The 16,928-nt window shown below is 48.5% G+C and overlaps 1 protein-coding gene across 3 annotated transcripts in view; it reads right to left on the reverse strand.

Moving 5' to 3' along the window:
- Nucleotides 1–16,928, reverse strand: part of EEF2K (eukaryotic elongation factor 2 kinase) — an 83,590-nt gene that overhangs the window by 13,616 nt on the left and 53,046 nt on the right. For all 3 annotated transcript variants that reach the window (XM_002826216.4, XM_054533634.2, XM_063717208.1), the window contains 8 exons: nucleotides 16,760–16,887; nucleotides 15,812–16,013; nucleotides 13,967–14,034; nucleotides 12,114–12,191; nucleotides 10,403–10,465; nucleotides 8,741–8,875; nucleotides 8,389–8,577; nucleotides 1,425–1,549 (listed from right to left, as the gene is read on the reverse strand). In XM_002826216.4, coding sequence (XP_002826262.1) covers nucleotides 1,425–1,549; nucleotides 8,389–8,577; nucleotides 8,741–8,875; nucleotides 10,403–10,465; nucleotides 12,114–12,191; nucleotides 13,967–14,034; nucleotides 15,812–16,013; nucleotides 16,760–16,887 — 988 coding nt within the window. The remainder of the gene's footprint in view (nucleotides 1–1,424; nucleotides 1,550–8,388; nucleotides 8,578–8,740; nucleotides 8,876–10,402; nucleotides 10,466–12,113; nucleotides 12,192–13,966; nucleotides 14,035–15,811; nucleotides 16,014–16,759; nucleotides 16,888–16,928) is intronic.

Here is a 16,928-nt window from a genome sequence, read left to right on the forward strand (position 1 = left end):
TCCCCAGTGCACTCAATGGGCACCGTATGTATACACTGACATTTGACCTAATACAATCATGTCAGTCTTTTTTGTTTACCTCTCCTCCATGCCAGTAGACAGTACATCAGAGGAGGGGTGAGAAGATGTAAGTTGGCTCTGCCACTTGCTAAATATTTGACCCTGGGCAAGCCCCTTTACATCTCAGAACTAGTTTAGTCACCCATAAAATAGAGCCAAAATACCTGCCCTAGTCAGGCGTGGTGGCTCACACCTGTAATCCCACTGGGAGGCTGAGGAGGGAAGGTTGCTTGAGCCCAGGAGTTAGAGACCAGTCTGAACAACATAGTGAGACCCTATCTCTACAAAAATTTAGAAATTTAGCTGGGTGTGGTCGTACATGCCTGTAGTCCCAGCTACTCAGGAGGCTGAGGCGGGAGGACTACTTGAGCCCAGGAGTAGAGGCTGCAGTGAGCTATGATGGCACCACTGTCCTCCAGCCTGGGTGACAGAGCGAGACCCTGTTTCTAAAATACAATAATAAGTAGGAAAAGTCAATTAAAAGCACCCATAATCCTAACTAGGGATACCCACTCTGACCTGGATGCTGCATATTCTTTCAGATTTTTTCCTCAGGCAAATCATTTCCTATACTGGTTAGAGTGGCTGCCTCGTATCACATGACTTTTATCTTTTTTTTTTTTTTTTTTTTTGAGAGGGAGTCTTGCTCTGTCTCCCAGGCTGGAGTGCAGTGACTCGATCTTGGCTCACCGCCATCTCTGCCTCGCGCGTTCAAGCGATTCTCCTGCCTCAGCCTCCTGAGTAGCTGGGATTACAGGTGTGTGCCACCAGGCCGGCTTTTTTTTTTTTTTTTTTTGTATTTTTAGTAGAGATGGGGTTTCACCATGTTGGTCAGGCTGGTCTTGAAATCCTGACCTCGTGATCCGCCCTCCTCGGCCTCCCAAAGTGCTAGGATTACAGGCGTGAGCCACCATGCCTGGCCCTAACTTTTATATTTTTAGTAGAGACAGGGTTTCGCCATGTTGGCAATCCTGGTCTTGAACTCCTGACCTGAAGTGATCTGCCCGCCTTGGCCTCCCAAAGTACTGGGATTACAGGCATGAGCCACCGCGCCCGGCCATACCACGTGCTTCATGTGCCAGGCGCTGCGAGAGTTACAGTCATCATCTCATTTACCCTTCATGGGACAACCCCAGGATACAGGTGCTATAATTACTCCCAGTTTACAATATGGGAGGTAAACTGAGTGAAGAAACATGGGAGTGAAGAAACTGAGGCCAGGGAGGTAAAATAAGTTGCCCATGGTTGCTGGACTGGTCATGGGGCAGCCAAGACTGGAACTCAGGCCTGTGCTGATACCGAGGGCAAGCGCCCACCTGCAGCCCAGGTTCCTACCAGCTCCTCCTGGGCGACAGCTGCAGTACCTGTCTGGGCTGAGGTTCTGGCCAGTGTCAAAAGCTCGCGCCACTAGGATCATGGACTGCCTGTCGCCAGCTTCAGCGGCCTTCAGTAAGTAATCAAATCCTTTGGTTTTGTTCTCTTCTGTCTCCTGTTGATACAAACCAAAGAAGGAGAAAGAAGAGTGAATGAGGCTTACACTCGAGGGCTGCCAAGATCTCACTACTCAATCTTCACCCTGTTTTTTGAGAGCTCTGGGTTGGGAGGCTATAGAAGTGAGATAGGAGGGGGCACTTGACTCCAGAGGCTTGGCTCAGACACTGGAACAAATCAAGGACAAGCCAAAACAGGGATGGGGTGGGGAAACAGCTTTTCATAAGACACGCCCACCAGTGCACCATGTCAGTTTACCATTGTCAGGGCAACACTTGAGAGTTACTGCCTGTTTCTATGGCTATGGCCCCACAACCTAGAAGTTACTACCCTTTCCCTAGACATTTCTTAATAAACCGCCTCTTAATATGCATGCAATTAAAAGTAGGTATAAATCTGACTGCAGAACTGCCCTAAGCTGCTAATCTCAGCACACTGCCTGTGGGGCAGCCCCGCTCCGTAGAAGCAGTCATGGAGCTGTACCACTGCCTAAGCTATAACACTGCCACTTCAATAAAGCTGTTTTCTTCTACATTTGGCTCACCCTTGAATTCTTTTCTGGGTGAGGCAAAAAACCCTCCTGGGCTAAGCTCCAATGTGGGGGCCTGCCTGCCCTGCATCAGAAGTACACATCACAGCTGGGCTGGGTGGCTCATGCCTGTAATCCCAGCACTTTGGGAGGTCAAGGCAGGTGGATCATCTGAGGTCAGCAGTTCGAGGTCAGCAGTTTGAGACCAGCCTGGCCAACATGGTGAAACCCCGTCTCTACTAAAAATACAAAAATTAGCCAGGCGTGGTGATGCATGCCTGTAATTTCAGCTACTCAGGAGGCTGAGGCACGAGAATTGCTTGAATCTAGGAGGCGGAGATTGCAGTGAACCAAGATCGAGCCACTGCACTGCAGCCTGGGTGACAGAGACTCCGTCTCAAAAAAAAAAAAAAAAAGAAAGTACACATCCATAGTTTTTAGTATATTCACAGAACTGTATGGCCATCACCAGTCAATTTCAGAATACTTTCACCAATCCAAAAAGAAATCTCATGCCGCTTAACTGTCAATCTCCCTCTACCCCTACTCTCCTCATTCCGCTCAGCACTAGGCATCCATTAGTCTACTTTCTGTCTCTATGGATTGCCTATTCTGGATCTGGACATTTCATAATAATAGTCACACAATATGTGGTCCTTTGCGACTCTTTTCACTTAGCACAGTGCTTTCACGGTCCATCTGTGTTGTAGCGCATATCAATATTTCATTCCTTTTTATGATCAAATAATAGTCCATTGTATGGATGTATCACATTTCGCTTATCCATTCATCCACTGACAGACATTTGGGTTGTTTTCCATTTTTTGGCTATTATGAATAATGCTGCTATGAAGATTTGTGTACAAGTTTTTGTGTGAAAGTGTGTTTTTATTCTTTTGGGTTTATAGCTATGAGTGAAACTGCTGGGTCACATATAACTTACCTGGTAGTAAGCAGACAATGCTGCAAATCAGGGTTTGATTTACTGTTTTTTTGATTGTAAGAAAAGGGTGGAAAACATGAACATTGCAGATGAAACTAACAAGTGGGTCATGCCTGTAGCTATTCTATTGTGACGAGTACAGCAAATTGAAGAAATATCCTTCCAGTATTTAAAACTACCATCTGATTCAGGAAGGAGGTCGCTCACATCAGAGGCAAATGAAGTTCCAGTTCTAACACAGGTCTTTGTTAATTTCACTTTCATCTCATTTATGTCAGAACTACACTTCTCCATCAATTGCAACCATAGGTTGGCTATGGGTATAAGAGTTTGCAAAAATCAGTGCAAGTATTGTGTGAGAGTTGATGATATGAAATTTACTTTTCATTGTTATTTGTAAACCGTATACCACATATTATTTTTTCTTGTTTTTTTTTTTTTTGAGATAGGGTCTTGATCTTTTGCCCAGGCTGGAGTGCAGTGGCTCCATCATAGCTCACGGAAGCCTCAAACTCCTGTAGTGTATGGTTTTTATCCTCCCGCCTCACTCTCCCAAGTAGCTGGGACTACAGGCAGGTGCCACCACGCCAGGCTAATTTGTTTTTTTGGGGGATGGGGGGGTTTGCAGAGATGGAGTTTTCCTATGTTGCCCAGGTTGGTCTGAAACTCCCAGACTCAAGCAATCCTCCTGCCTTGGCCTCCAAAAGTGCTGGGGTTACAGGTGTGAGCCACCATGCCCAGCCTACGTATTCTTTAAATTAGCAAAATTTAATGTATTTACATATATATGGGCACACATTTCCTTCCCACCTCCAAGAGTCAATTGTTAAATGTTCCCCAGCACACCACTGGCTGAATGAGCATAGAGATTCGAGAGAAAGGCCGGGTGTGGTGGCTCACATCTGTAATCCCAGCACTTTGGGAGGCCAAGGTGGGCAGATCACTTGAGGTCAGTAGTTCGAGACCAGCCTGGCCCACATGGTGAAATCCCATCTCTACTAAAAATACAAAAATTAGCCAGGCGTGGTGGCGCACATCTGTAATCCCAGCTACTTGGGTGGCTGAGGCAGGAGAATCGTTTGAACCTGGGAGGCGGAGGTTGCAGTGAGCCAAGTTTGTGCCACTGCACTCCAGCCTGGGCAACAGAGCGAGAGCCCGTCTCAAAAAAAAAAAAAAAATATATATATATATATATATACACACACACACATATATACGTATATATACACACATACATATACGTATATACATACACATATATACGTATATATATATACACATATATATACATATATATATAGAGAGAGAGAGAGAGAGAGATTATAGAGAGAGACAAAAAAGTGAAAAATCCTCTCTTCCAACCAAACCTCCTCCTCACCAAAAACTGCAGTGGGCGACCCCCTGCCCACATGTCAAATGATGTAATCTGACTGAACCATAAGAAACTGCCAATATTCTACTATTTATGACCTTCCAAAATAGCAGTTTCATGAGGTTCCACCCATTAAGCAGAAGGCCAGTCACTACAGCAATTTTTGTGATATCAAAAGAATACAGCCAACCCAAATGTCCACCAATAGTGCACAGGTATGCCCCACACATATAACAGAACATTATGCAGCTGTCAAAAAGAATCGGGGAGCTGGCTGGGCCTGGTGGCTTATACCTGTAATCCCAGCACTTTGGGAGGCTGAGGAAGGCAGATCACTTGAGGTCAAAAATTTGAGAACAACATGGCGAAACCCCATCTCCATTAAACATACAAAAATTAGGCCGGGCATGGTGGCTCACACCTGTAATCCCAGCACTTTGGGAGGCCGAGGTGGGTGGATCACATGAGGTCAGGAGTTCGAGACCAGCCTGGCCAACATGGTAAAACCCCGTCTCAACTAAAAAAAAAAAAAACAAAAATTAGCCAGGCGTGGTGGCAGGTGCCTGTAAAACCAGCTACTCAGGGAACCAAGGCAGGAGAATTGCTTGAACCAAGGAAGCAGAGGTTGCAGTGAGCCAAGACCATGCCATCACACACCAGCCTGCAGGACAGGAGCGAGACTTCATCTCAAAAAAAAAAAGTAGCCGGGTTTGGTGGCAGGCACCTGTAATCCCAGCTACTCGGGAGACTTAGGCAGGAGAATTGCTTGAACCGGGTGGTGGAGGTTGCAGTGAGCTGAGATTGTACCACTGCTCTCCAGCCTGGGTGACAGAGCGAGATTCTGTCTCAAATTAAAAAAAAAAAAAAAAAAAAAAAAGAATCAGGACACTATCTCTATACCACTGAGGTAAAATGTCTACAGGACACTGTCAAGTGAAAAACACTAGGTTCAGGAGTATGTGTGTAGGATGCTAACTTTGGAGGAAAAAGCAGGGTGAAAACAGGAGCCTATTTCATATTTGCATATGGAAACTGTGTACGGGGCTGAACAATATCCTCCCAATATTCACGTCCATTCAGAATGTGATCTGATTTGGAAATAGGGTCCTTGAAGATATAATTAATTATACTGGCTGGGCACTGTGGCTCACGCCTGTAATCCCAGCATTTTGGGAGGCCAAGACAGGTGAATCGATCATCTGAGGCCAAGAGTTCAAGACCAGCCTGGCCAACATGGTGAAACTCCATCTCCACTAAAAATACAAAAATTAGCCAGGTGTGGTGGCAAGCGCCTGTACTCCCAGCTACTCAGGAGACTGAGGCAGGAGAATTGCTTGAACCTGGGAGGTGGAGGTTGCAGTGAGCAGAGATCCCGCCAGTACACTCCAGCCTGGATGACAGAGCAAGACTCAAAAAAAAAAAAAATAGTTATATTAAGATGAGGTCACGCTGGATGTTAGGTGGGCCCTAAATCCTATATGACTGCTGTCTTTATAAGAGCAGAAGAAACAGGGAGACAGGGACACAAGGGAAAGATGGAGACAGAGATTTCAGTGAGCCAAGCCAAGGAACGCTGAAGATTGCCAGCAACCCCCAGAAGCCAGAAGAAACAAGGAAGGATTCTCCCCTCGAGCCTTCAGAGGAAGGCATGGCTCTACTGACGACTTGATTTCTGGACTTCTAGCTTCCAAAACTGTGAGAGAACAAATTTCTGTTGTTATAAGCCAACTGGTTTGTGGAATTTCTTAAGGAAGTCCTAGGAAGTGAATATACTCTGGAATTACATATAAGTAACTAATAATGATGGCCACCTGTTATTCAGAGACTGAGAGGACGTGGGGAAGGTAGGAGGGAGATTTTTCACTGTAAAGCTTTTTTTTTTTTTTTTTTTTTTTTTTTGAGATGGAGTCTTGCTCTGTTGCCCAGGCTGGAGTGCAGTGGCGTGATCTCTGCTCACTGCAACCTCCGTCTCCCAGGTTCAAATGATTCTCCTGCCTCAGCCTCCCAAGTAGCTGGGATTACAGGCGCATGCCACCACACCTGGCTAATTTGTTATACTTTTGGTAGAGATAAGGTTTTGCCATGTTGGACAGGCTAGTTGTGAACTCCTAACCTGAGGTGATCCACCCGCCTCCACCTCCCAAAGTGCTGGGATTACAGGTGTGAGCCACTGCACCCAGCCTAAGCCTTTTATATTTAAAAAATAAAAATTAAAAAAAAAAAATTTCTTTGGTCAGGCATGGTGGCTCAGGCCTATAGACTGAGCTACTCAGGAGGCTGAGGCAGGAGGATCGCTTGAACCCAGGAGGTCGAAGCTACAGTGAGCTACAGTCATGCCAGTGTGCTCCAACTTGGGTGACAGAGTGAGACCCTGTCTCTAAAATAAATAAATAGTCCAGCATGGTGGCTCACACCTGTAATCCCAGCACTTTGAGAGGCTGAGGTGGGCAGATCACCTGAGGTCAGGAGTTCCAGATCAGTCTGGCCAACATGGTGAAACTCTGTCTCTACTAAAAATTAGCTGGGTGCGGTGGCAGGCACCTGTAATCCCAGCTACTCGGGAGGCTAAGGCAGAAGAATTGCTTGAACCTAGGATGTGGAGGTTGCATTGAGCCGAGATCGCACCACTACACTCCAGCCTGGGCAACAAAGCGAGACTCTGTCTCAAAAAAAACAAAAACAAAACAATAAATAAATAAGTTTTTAATCACACGAATGTAATTACCGATTCAGAAAGCTAAATAAATAAAGGACTTTGGAGTATCTTCCTACCCTCGAGTCTGAGATCCATTCACCCACTGGGCCACAGCCAAACCAACCCGTCAAGGAGAGCTGATGTCCTGCACCTGCGCTGAGCCTAGGCCACCTGTCCATGCACAACCTTGGCCCACGTGTTGGGGAGGATGGGAACAGATGGGAGGATGTGCCCACCAAGGGCTTCTCAACTTCTCCTGGGAAAAGATCACTTTGCCTGGGCCTTGCCAGATCCCATTCATTTAATCCTTTCCTCCCTCTGCTCACGGACCAGGGACAGAAGGAGGAGCAGGCCCCTACACAATTTCCCTGCACATCCACACCCTGCTGCTTCAGCTCCAGTTCTGCCTCAGCTCCTGCACCTCTAGCTACACGGGTGCACCTTGTCTCTCACCTCTGGGCCTAAGCACATGCTGTTCCTTCTACCCAAGCTGCTCACCTCCCCCACTTGGCCTGGCTCACCCCCTTTGGGTCTTCACGTCTAAAGCAGATATCCCTCCCACTTTTTTTTTTTTTTTTGGAGACAGGATCTCACTCTGTCGCTCAGGCTGGAGTGCAGTAGTGCGATCTCAGCTCACTACAACCTCTGTCTCCCAGGTTCAAGAGATTCTCCCACCTCAGCCTCCCGAGTAGGTGGGATTACAGGTGTGTGCCAGCACGTCTGGCTAACTTTTGTATTTTTTTGGTAGAGGCGGGGTTTCGCCATGTCGGCCAGGCTGGTCTCGATCTCCTGGCCTCATGTGATCCACCCACCTCAGCCTCCCAAAGTGCTGAGATTACAGGTGTAAGCCACCGCTCTGGCCTGAGGTAGGTATCCCTTTAACAGTTCATTCCACGAATCTGTACCAAGCATCTACTCAGTGCCAGGCCCCAGCCACTAGGGATACACACAGAACTGATGAGCAGGAAGCCTGCACCAACCCCTCCAGGCCCCAGTTACAGCCCTTCCTCACGTGTTTCCACTGGTGTCTTCTGCTTCCCCCAACACACCACGTCGTTATTGCCTGGAAACGTGACTCACCTTGCCCTCCCTCTCCAAAGACAGAGGTCGATTCTGCCAGTTTCAACTAACTTGGAGGGGCCTGCCCCCAAACTAGTGCCCGGGACATTTCTGTGGCATGCATAAACCTCAGGATAGAACGCAGGTGAATGCATGGCTTCCAGGATGGGAGGCAGGTGAACGACAGGGTGACCAAGTCCCACCCCCCACCTGCAGCTGGGTCCCCGCCACCTGCTCACCTTGAGAGAGACATCAGCTAGGATGTGATGGGGCAACTGCGAGTACATGAGTCCCAGGCCCACGATGGCCTCCAGCTCGCCCAGGTTGGCTGCGTGCTCCAGGTGGAAGACAGCCGACTCCCGGTCCCACTCCTCGCCCTTCTCGCAGAAGCGCCCACCCTCGTGGTAGCGCACCATGGCCAGATGGACCTGCCACACAGACTACGGTGTCGGCCTGGCTGTCTGGCGGGCTGAAGCCACACCCAAGACCGCCCAGCCAGCCTGCGGGAGGAAGTGATTAGCAGAGGAGAGGCTGGAGCCGGGGGGCTCCAGGTTAGTGCAGACAGGGCTCCAAAATGGGCATCGCCGATACCTTCCCCAAAATGGACTTCCCGATTTTCTTTTCGAGGTCCAGAGCATTAAGCCTTTGCACTTCCAGGGCCACGGCCGAAGCCCTCGGCAGGTGGAGGCGGGAGGAGTTGAGGAGATTCCACTTCTCTACACATACCTGAAGGGAAAGAACCGGCCAGAGAAGCGAGGGGCTGGGGGTGGACGCAGCATCACAGCTGTCAGCAGCCCCTACTACAAAGGAGCCTGGCTGGAGGGAGATGGGGAGTGAACCCTCACGACGTCAAAGTTTACTGGCAAAACATGGCTCCAATTTTTTTTTTTTTTTTTTTTTTTTTGAGACAGAGTCTCACTCTATCGCCCAGGTTGGAGTGCAATGGCACAATCTTGGCTCGCTGCAACCTCCACCTCCCAGGTTCAAGCGATTCTTCTGCCTCAGCTTCCCGAGTAGCTGGGACGACAAGTGCGCGCCACCATGCCCGGCTAATATGGCTCCAATTTTAATCATCCAAATTCCATCAGCTCATGCGTTCAAGAGCCAGTGGAACAGATTTCTGCAGCTCAAGGAAGCGTTTCCCTGTCATTTACCAATCTGGATTTGGTTGGGGGTGGGGGTCTGACTCTAAACCACCTCCCTTCGCCAGCTCCCCATATAAGGCACCAGAAGACTCCCACTTCAGACCTTCCAGAAAATCCCCTTGCTTTCCTCTGCAAGTCATCACAACGACATGAGCAACATCAGCAGGTTGCTTTAGGAAATGGGTTTAAAAAACACATCATTTCTCCTGGCCAAAGATGCCCTGTCCAAAGGCTCTTGTAGGATACAGCCAGGCAGCTGTGCGTGTGCACGTGTGCATGCTAAACATCTTGCAATGCACAGGGCAGCCCCCTCAACAAGGAACGATTCAGCCCAGAATGCCAGTAGTGCCTCGCTTGAGCAACAACCCTGTTCCATACCTAACTGAGAAGATCCTAATCTGGCTACAAAATACCGCAGGGTAAATAATCAGTGTTCTGGGAGATGCCAGAGTCATGCCTATGGCGGAGGCCAGGGAAAGCTCCTGGACGAGAGGCCCCTGGGATCCAGGCTTGGAGAGCAGGTAGGATTTGAAGAGAGATGACAGAGGGAGAGAAAGGACTTTGCAGGTAGGAGAGAGACTTGCCTTAGCAAAGGCTCCAAAGGTGGGCGGTACAAAGCGTGTGAGGGAATCACTTAGAGGGGTGGGTGGGGCACAGAGCTGGTCTTTCCCAGACTTGCTGATGCTTGTTAGACATACAAGCGAGGGTAACCTGGGGAAAGCTGCTTAAAAGCCCAGTTTTCTCATACATAAAATGGGGATGAGGGTGATATTAGCCTATCTCTCTGGGTGGTTGCAAGAAGGAAATTGATTACTGCAAAGCGCCTTCATGGCAGGCACTTAAGACAGGAACTGTCCCTGTTGTGATTTCCCCTCCAGGATGGGGCTGAGCTGCTCTTCTCTAATCCTCCCTACAAATCCCCCAGCATCCTGCCCTGCAGAGGTTCAAAGGGCATTTGCCCAGGAGATTTGCTGCTTTGCAAAATCTTCCTTCAGCACATGTGCAAGACAGATGGGCAGGCAGCAGAGATATGAGACAGGAGAAACTGCAACAGAGCCTGGAGGAGACAGGGGAGAGGCGGAGACAAGGGTGCCTCGGGGCTCATTACCCGTCCGGAGCTGCCCAGGCTGTCTTCGTCGGACTCGTACTTCCGATTACCGTATGAGTGACCCTGAACGGAGGAAGAAATTACAGTGATCCAAAGCGCAAGGCTTCTTCCCAGGAACCTCTCCTGAGAGCTGGTCCAGCCCTCCTTCCTGGAACCAGCCTGGCCCTCCCAGGTGACCCTTATCTCAGAAAATTAGCCCTATGTTCCCAGGTGACAATGGAACCCTTCTCTGCCAAGCAGAAGGGATGCTGGGTCACAGGCAGGGATGACAACACTGGTGCAGCCATAGCCTCGCTGTCCCCCTCCCTGTGTGAGCAGGTGGAACTGACTTGATGGCGCAGGATCCCAACACAAAGCCACTGCGGTAACGGGCTCTCAGCCAGAGCTCCTACTGAATGTTTAGTTTATATTTTAATTTAGACATGGGTCTTGCTTTGTTGCCCAGGCTGGAGTAAAGTGGTGCAATCAAAGCTCACTGCTGCCTCAAACTCCCCAGGTTCAAGCAATCCTCTCACATTGCCCTCCTAAAGTGCTGGAATTGCAGGTGTGAGCCACCAGGCCCAGCTGTTTTACTTTTTTTTTTTTTTTTTTTTTGAGACAAAGTCTCACTCTGTGGTCCAGGCTGGAGTGCAGTGGCATGACCTCGGCTCACTGCAACCTCCACCTCCCAGGCTCAAGTGATTCTCATGCCTTGGCCTCCTGAGTAGCTGGGACTAGAGGAGTGCACCACTGCACACGGCTAATTTTTGTATTTTGAGTTGAGATGGAGTTTCACCATGTTGGCCAGGCTGGTCTCGAACTTCTGGCCTCAAGTGATCTGCCTCGGCCTCCCAAAGTGCTGGGATTACAGGCAGGAGCCACCACGCCCAGCCAGCATGTTCTTTATTCACAATCATAAAGCTGAGATCAGAGGTGTCCTGGAAAGACTGGCCTTGATGTGCAGGCTCCATTTCAGCACAGGGTAAGACCTCTAAATGGCAGATACTGTCTGAGGCCGCCCTCACCAGGATGCTGCTGGGAGGCTGCCCGAGGAACTGACCTCCAAGGCCCTCCTCCGCGGGGCCTCACAGGATCCTGCCTATGAGTGGGTCCAGCTATTACCCAGGATCCTCTATGCTCAGCAGCCCAGGGCTCCCACTTCACCATAAGATTTGTCAGCCATTATCAGCCTTATATCTAAGCCTCCACACTCGCCCCATTACTGGTCCGCATGATCCTGTTTTATCTTCTCCTTTGCATTTATCTTTATCTGAAATAATCATTTATTTTATGTTATTTATTTTTTTTTTTGAGGCAGAGTCTCGCTCTGTCACCCAGGCTGGAGTGCAGTGGCACGATCTTGGCTCACTGCAACCTCTGTCTTCTGGGTTAAAGTTATTCTCCTGCCTCAGCTTCCCTAGTAGCTGGGATTACAGGCATGCACCACCATGCCAGGCTAATTTTTGTATTGTTAGTAGAGACGGGGTTTCACCATGTTGGCCAGGTTGGTCTTGAACTCCTGACGTCAGGTGATCCACCCGCCTTGGCCTCCCAAAGTGCTGGGATTACAGGCGTGAGCCACCATGCCCAGCCTAAAATACTCTTTATTAATTTATTTGTTATCTTCTCAGGACCCACTCATATTCCCCCTCTAGGAAGGGGAGTTTTCATTTTCCTGGAGGATAAATAAGGCAACGGGTGACACCAGTCTCATTTCCTGGGGGTTCCTTACATGTTCTCGGGGCTCAGGGTCATCCAGCTCACCCCGCTTCTCACTGGGGTATCCGCTGTCCCCACTATTCTCAGAGTCCTGTGGAGAGAAGATGGCTTTAGGGTCCTAGTGGTCCCCTGAGCGCCTGGCACTGGTTATGACATCTTGACACCCCAACCGTTGGCTTTCTCCCCTCTGTCCCATTACCTAACACCCTGCTTCTGCTGTCCCTTGCCAGGCGTGGTGGCTCATGCCTATAATCCCAGCACTTTGGGAGGCCGAGGCAGGCAGATCACTTGAGGCCAGAAGTTCGAGACCAGCCTGGCTGATAAGGGAGTAGTATAAGGTAACGGTAAGGACCTTGGGCTCTACAGCCAGACGACCTGGGCTGGAATCCTGGCTTTATTTCTTGCCAGCAGAGACTTTGGGCAGTTGCTTAACTTCTCTGAGCATCAGTGTCCTTAGTTATGGGATTCATTATAGCCCCTACATCAAAGGGCTGTGTGGGTGAAATGCATTGTTACATCCTGAGAGTGTGGATCACAGGAAGTGCTTTACTTAGAGTGACTCACCCACTTCACAGGCAGAAAAACAAAGGCTGGTTAAGGGCTATGACCCACGGACAAAAATATAGCATTGGGAACAATATTTAATACAAATAAGCCCTCAACCAAAACCACACAGGTCACCTGGGCATTTTTATTTCTTTTTTGAGATGGAGTCTCGCTCTGTTACCCAGGCTGGAGTGCAGTGGCATGATCTCAGCTCACTGCAACCTCCACCTCTTGGGTTCAAGAAATTCTTGTGCCTCAGCCTCCTGAGTAGCTGGGATTACAGGGAACTGCCACCATACTCGGCTAATTTTTGTATTTTTAGTAGACATGGGGTTTTGCCATGTTGGTCAGGCTGGTCTTCAAATTCCTGACCTCAAGTGATCCGCCCCCCTCAGCCTGCCAAAGTGCTGGGATTACAGGCGTGAGCCACTGCACCCAGCCTCTACTAAAAGGTAATTCTTTTTTTTTTTTTGAGACAAGATCTCGCTCTGTCACCCAGGCTGGAGTGCAGTGGTGTGATGATGGCTTACTGCAGCCTCTGCCTCCCAGGCTCAAGAGATCCTCCTATCTCAGCCTCCTGAGTAGCTGGGACTACAGGTATGTGCCACCATGCCTGCCTAATTTTTGTATTTTTTGGTAGAGATGGGGGTCTTGTCATATTGCCCAGGCTAGTTTCAAATTCTTGGGCTCAAGTGATCTGCCCACCTTGGTCTCCCAACGTGCTGGGATTATAGGCATGAGCTACCGTGCCTGGCCAATTTTACTGAGAAATATTTCAAACACACACACAAGCATAGAGAGTATTATAATTTGCCATAATATACATTTGTGAGAATGCAGATAAAATGCCTTCAGTTTCTTACCACCAAGTCAACCCAAAGCTGCAGGAAATGTTCTGTTTATCTAACTGGAGAGCTAGGTGTGAAGAGCTAGAACACATGGCTTACTGTGCTATGTGTTACACATCTAAGACCCAGTATGGGGGCTCTATAGGACAACCAACACATGTGGGGTCAAACCAAACCTGGGGCTGAGACTGGCATTTACTACAAGATTGCATTGTTGCTGACTGGGAGTCCCTCTTCCCTAACCATCTCTGGGAACTGCAAGGGACCCACCTTTTCTCAGAGGAAAGCTCAGCCTTGGGCTGGAGGCTGACATTCATCTGCATCCTCCCTAATTCCCCCATCCTGTACCCTCCTGGCAGGGCCTCGGCTAGGCTGCCCACCTCCGAAGCTGAAGATTCACTCTGGGAGTGAATCCACTCCTCCTACCCTTGCTGGGGTCTGAAGCCTGCAGCCTCCCTCCCCTCACACTCACCCGGTGGTTGTCTAGATGATCATGGTCTCTGGATGCCATGTTATCGAGGTCACTGAACACTGGCCAATCTGGGCAGGGAGAAACAGACATCATGTCCTGGTTCCACTACTGGAACATGCATAAGACCAACCCATGGCCTAGGGCAGTCCATACCTGCCACCAAGCCTTTTTTTTTTTTTAAGCTTTAAAGAAAGGCACAAAAAAGGAGAGAAGAATGTTATCAGCACCTGGAGGCTAAAGTTCTTCCTTGAGAACTTATTCTAAGTCTGCTGTTTGCCAACTACATGATTCTGGCCAAGTGGTGTCACCTATGTGTGTCCTCAGGGTTGTCACAATGCAATTATCCTTGTAATGTGTTTATTAGCATATGTGCCTGGCCACCGCTTGGTCCTCAATAAGATGCAGTTGTGAAGGAAGAAAAGACGTTTGTACATGTGGGGCTCAAGAAGTGGGCCTCAGACAGCTTCAAAACCATCTTCAGCTGGGCACAGTGTCTTACGCTTGTAATCCCAGAACTTTGGGAGGCCGAGGCAGGTGGATCACCTGAGGTCAGGAGTTCGGGACCTATCTGGCCAACATAGTGAAACCCCATCTCTACTAAAAATACAAAAATTAGCTGGGTATGGTGGCACGCACCTGTAATCCCAGCTACTTGGGAGGCTGAGGCAGGAGAATCGCTTGAACCCGGGAGGTGGAGGTTGCAGTGAGCCAAGATCACGCCACCGCCTTCCAGCCTGGGTGACAGAGCGAGCCTCCGTCTCAAAACAAAACAAACAAACAAACAAACAAAAAACACCAACCATCTCCTGGTGGTTCCCTATCTCTGTCTCCTGCCCTCTACAGCCAAATCTATCTGCCTGTTTTTATAGTTTGTAAGAACAGTGTTTACATTTTTAAATGGATGACAAAAATTAAATTTCACCATCCATAGAGTTTTATTGGAACACAGCCACATCCACTCATTTAATATTTTCTGTGGTAGCTTTCATGCTCCAAATGCAGAAACTGAATGACCTGCAAAGCTTAAAATATTTACTCTCTGGCCTTTTAAAAAAGTCTGTTGATTCCTGTTCCAGACTATTCCGAAGACCTTCCAGTGGAGACATCTAAAGGGCTTCTTTAATGTTTGACACTAAAATCTTTCTCTCTTCCAAAGGTATCAAAACGAGAAAAATTAAAAAACTAAATAATAAAATCTTGCTCTCCTGCTCTGAGCCTGCTCCTGCTCACACTTTCCCTGAATACATGACCTCCAGCTCTTCAGGCCAACACGCTGGGGTCAGTCTCGCCTCTATCCTTTCCTACAGACTCTCGTCTGAATCATCAGCAAACTCCACTCTTTCAGTGTCAGAAATAATGATTCTGTTTTTCTCCTTTGACCCATTAATATCATGTTCATAGCTTTTCTAACATTGAACAACCCTCAGATTCCTATGAAATCCCTATTTAACTGTGACAGGTGAACCTTTTAACATAGTACTATTTTTATTTGTTAATATCTATTTAGATTTTTTTTTGTTCTCTCTCTATACACAAATAAAAATTTTAAATAAGGTTGGGATATAATTTTCTTTTCTGGTTTGTCAAATTTATTATATGGGTTTTGCTGGTTTCATAAAACACACTGATAAAAGTTACTTTGTTTCCTACAATAGGGGTTGTTTTTATAGCATCTGGATGATCTGTTTTGAAAGTTCACTCAATGAAACTCACCTATAAAACCACTGGGGCCATGAACCTTTTTGATTAGCATGTCTGATTTTTCTAACTTAAATGAAAGCTGGTTTAGCTCTGCTCCACCTGTCCCCTCCAATCACAGTGACTAGGGACTGAACCGTCACTCACGGAGGTGGTCTAGCTTCTGGCTGTGTGGTGTGGCCGAAGATGGGGAAGAAGGGAGAGAGTCGAAGGTCACGTCGCTCATGTTCTCGTCTCCAGAGTTCTCTGAAAGGGGACGGAGCAGGGGTGGCCGGCTCCCAGAGAGGGTCCTTACTCGGGGGCTCCCACATTTTTCCTCTGTTCCTCTCAAGATGGTCTTGGCTGATTGCTAGGGACATTAATAGGGATACTCATGTCACGCACACACCCTCTGGGAAATAAAGGGCTCTTCCTGTTGTTCCCTCTAACCCTGAAACCCCTTCATCCACATGTTTAGGAGCTGATACATTGTCTTAAAAAACAGGCATGTTTAGGAGCTGATACATTGTCTTAAAAAAATAAAAAATCAGTCGGGGATTAAACCTAAGGCTCCAAGAAAGGGCATCTGGAACAGAGGCTCAGAGGACCTGCCAGCATCCCCTAAAGCACTGACCACATTCCACAGCCCAGAGCTGGAGAAAGCATTCCACTCTATGTCCAGCATCCCAAGCTGGTCTTTGCAACATTCTCTTGTCTCTGGTCCAAGTAGCAATGGGAGGGATGGGAGTTATTTTGGTGAGGTGCCTGGAGAGCCAGGTCTAAGACTAGTTCAGTCATTTATCAATACATCACACAAACACACACACACCACACGCCTTCTCACTATCTCCACGTGCCTGTTCCCCTCACTCTGGTAAAAAAAATGGGCCCAACCTAAGCAGATACCAGCTGCTCGACTGTAAGCACACTCAGGAGGGCTTTGTGCACTGAGCTGGAGGGGACGGGCTGGGGCATGGATGCGACAGATGCTTCCAGCCCTGGTATTCGTCAGTTAAGCACTGCTTGACCTGGCTGTCACCACACAGGGGAGCACGGCTTGCTTTGTGGGTAGCAGAAGGGCCTGCCAGGCCAAGCAGGGTCACACTGGGCACCCACCAGCAGCTTGGTGTTCTGATTCACCGCATCCCTCTCCCGGGGCGAGAGGTCAAAGGGAGCAAGGCCCATGCTCTCGCAAATCCGGTTGCAGGCATGAGAGTAGAAGAAGAGCGCCATCCCGCGGACACCTGTGGACAGAGCAGGGGTGTCTGGAGTGTTGCTTTGCTCT

This window comes from Pongo abelii, chromosome 18 (genome assembly GCF_028885655.2).
Source record: "Pongo abelii isolate AG06213 chromosome 18, NHGRI_mPonAbe1-v2.0_pri, whole genome shotgun sequence".
Taxonomy (NCBI): Eukaryota; Metazoa; Chordata; class Mammalia; order Primates; family Hominidae; genus Pongo; species Pongo abelii.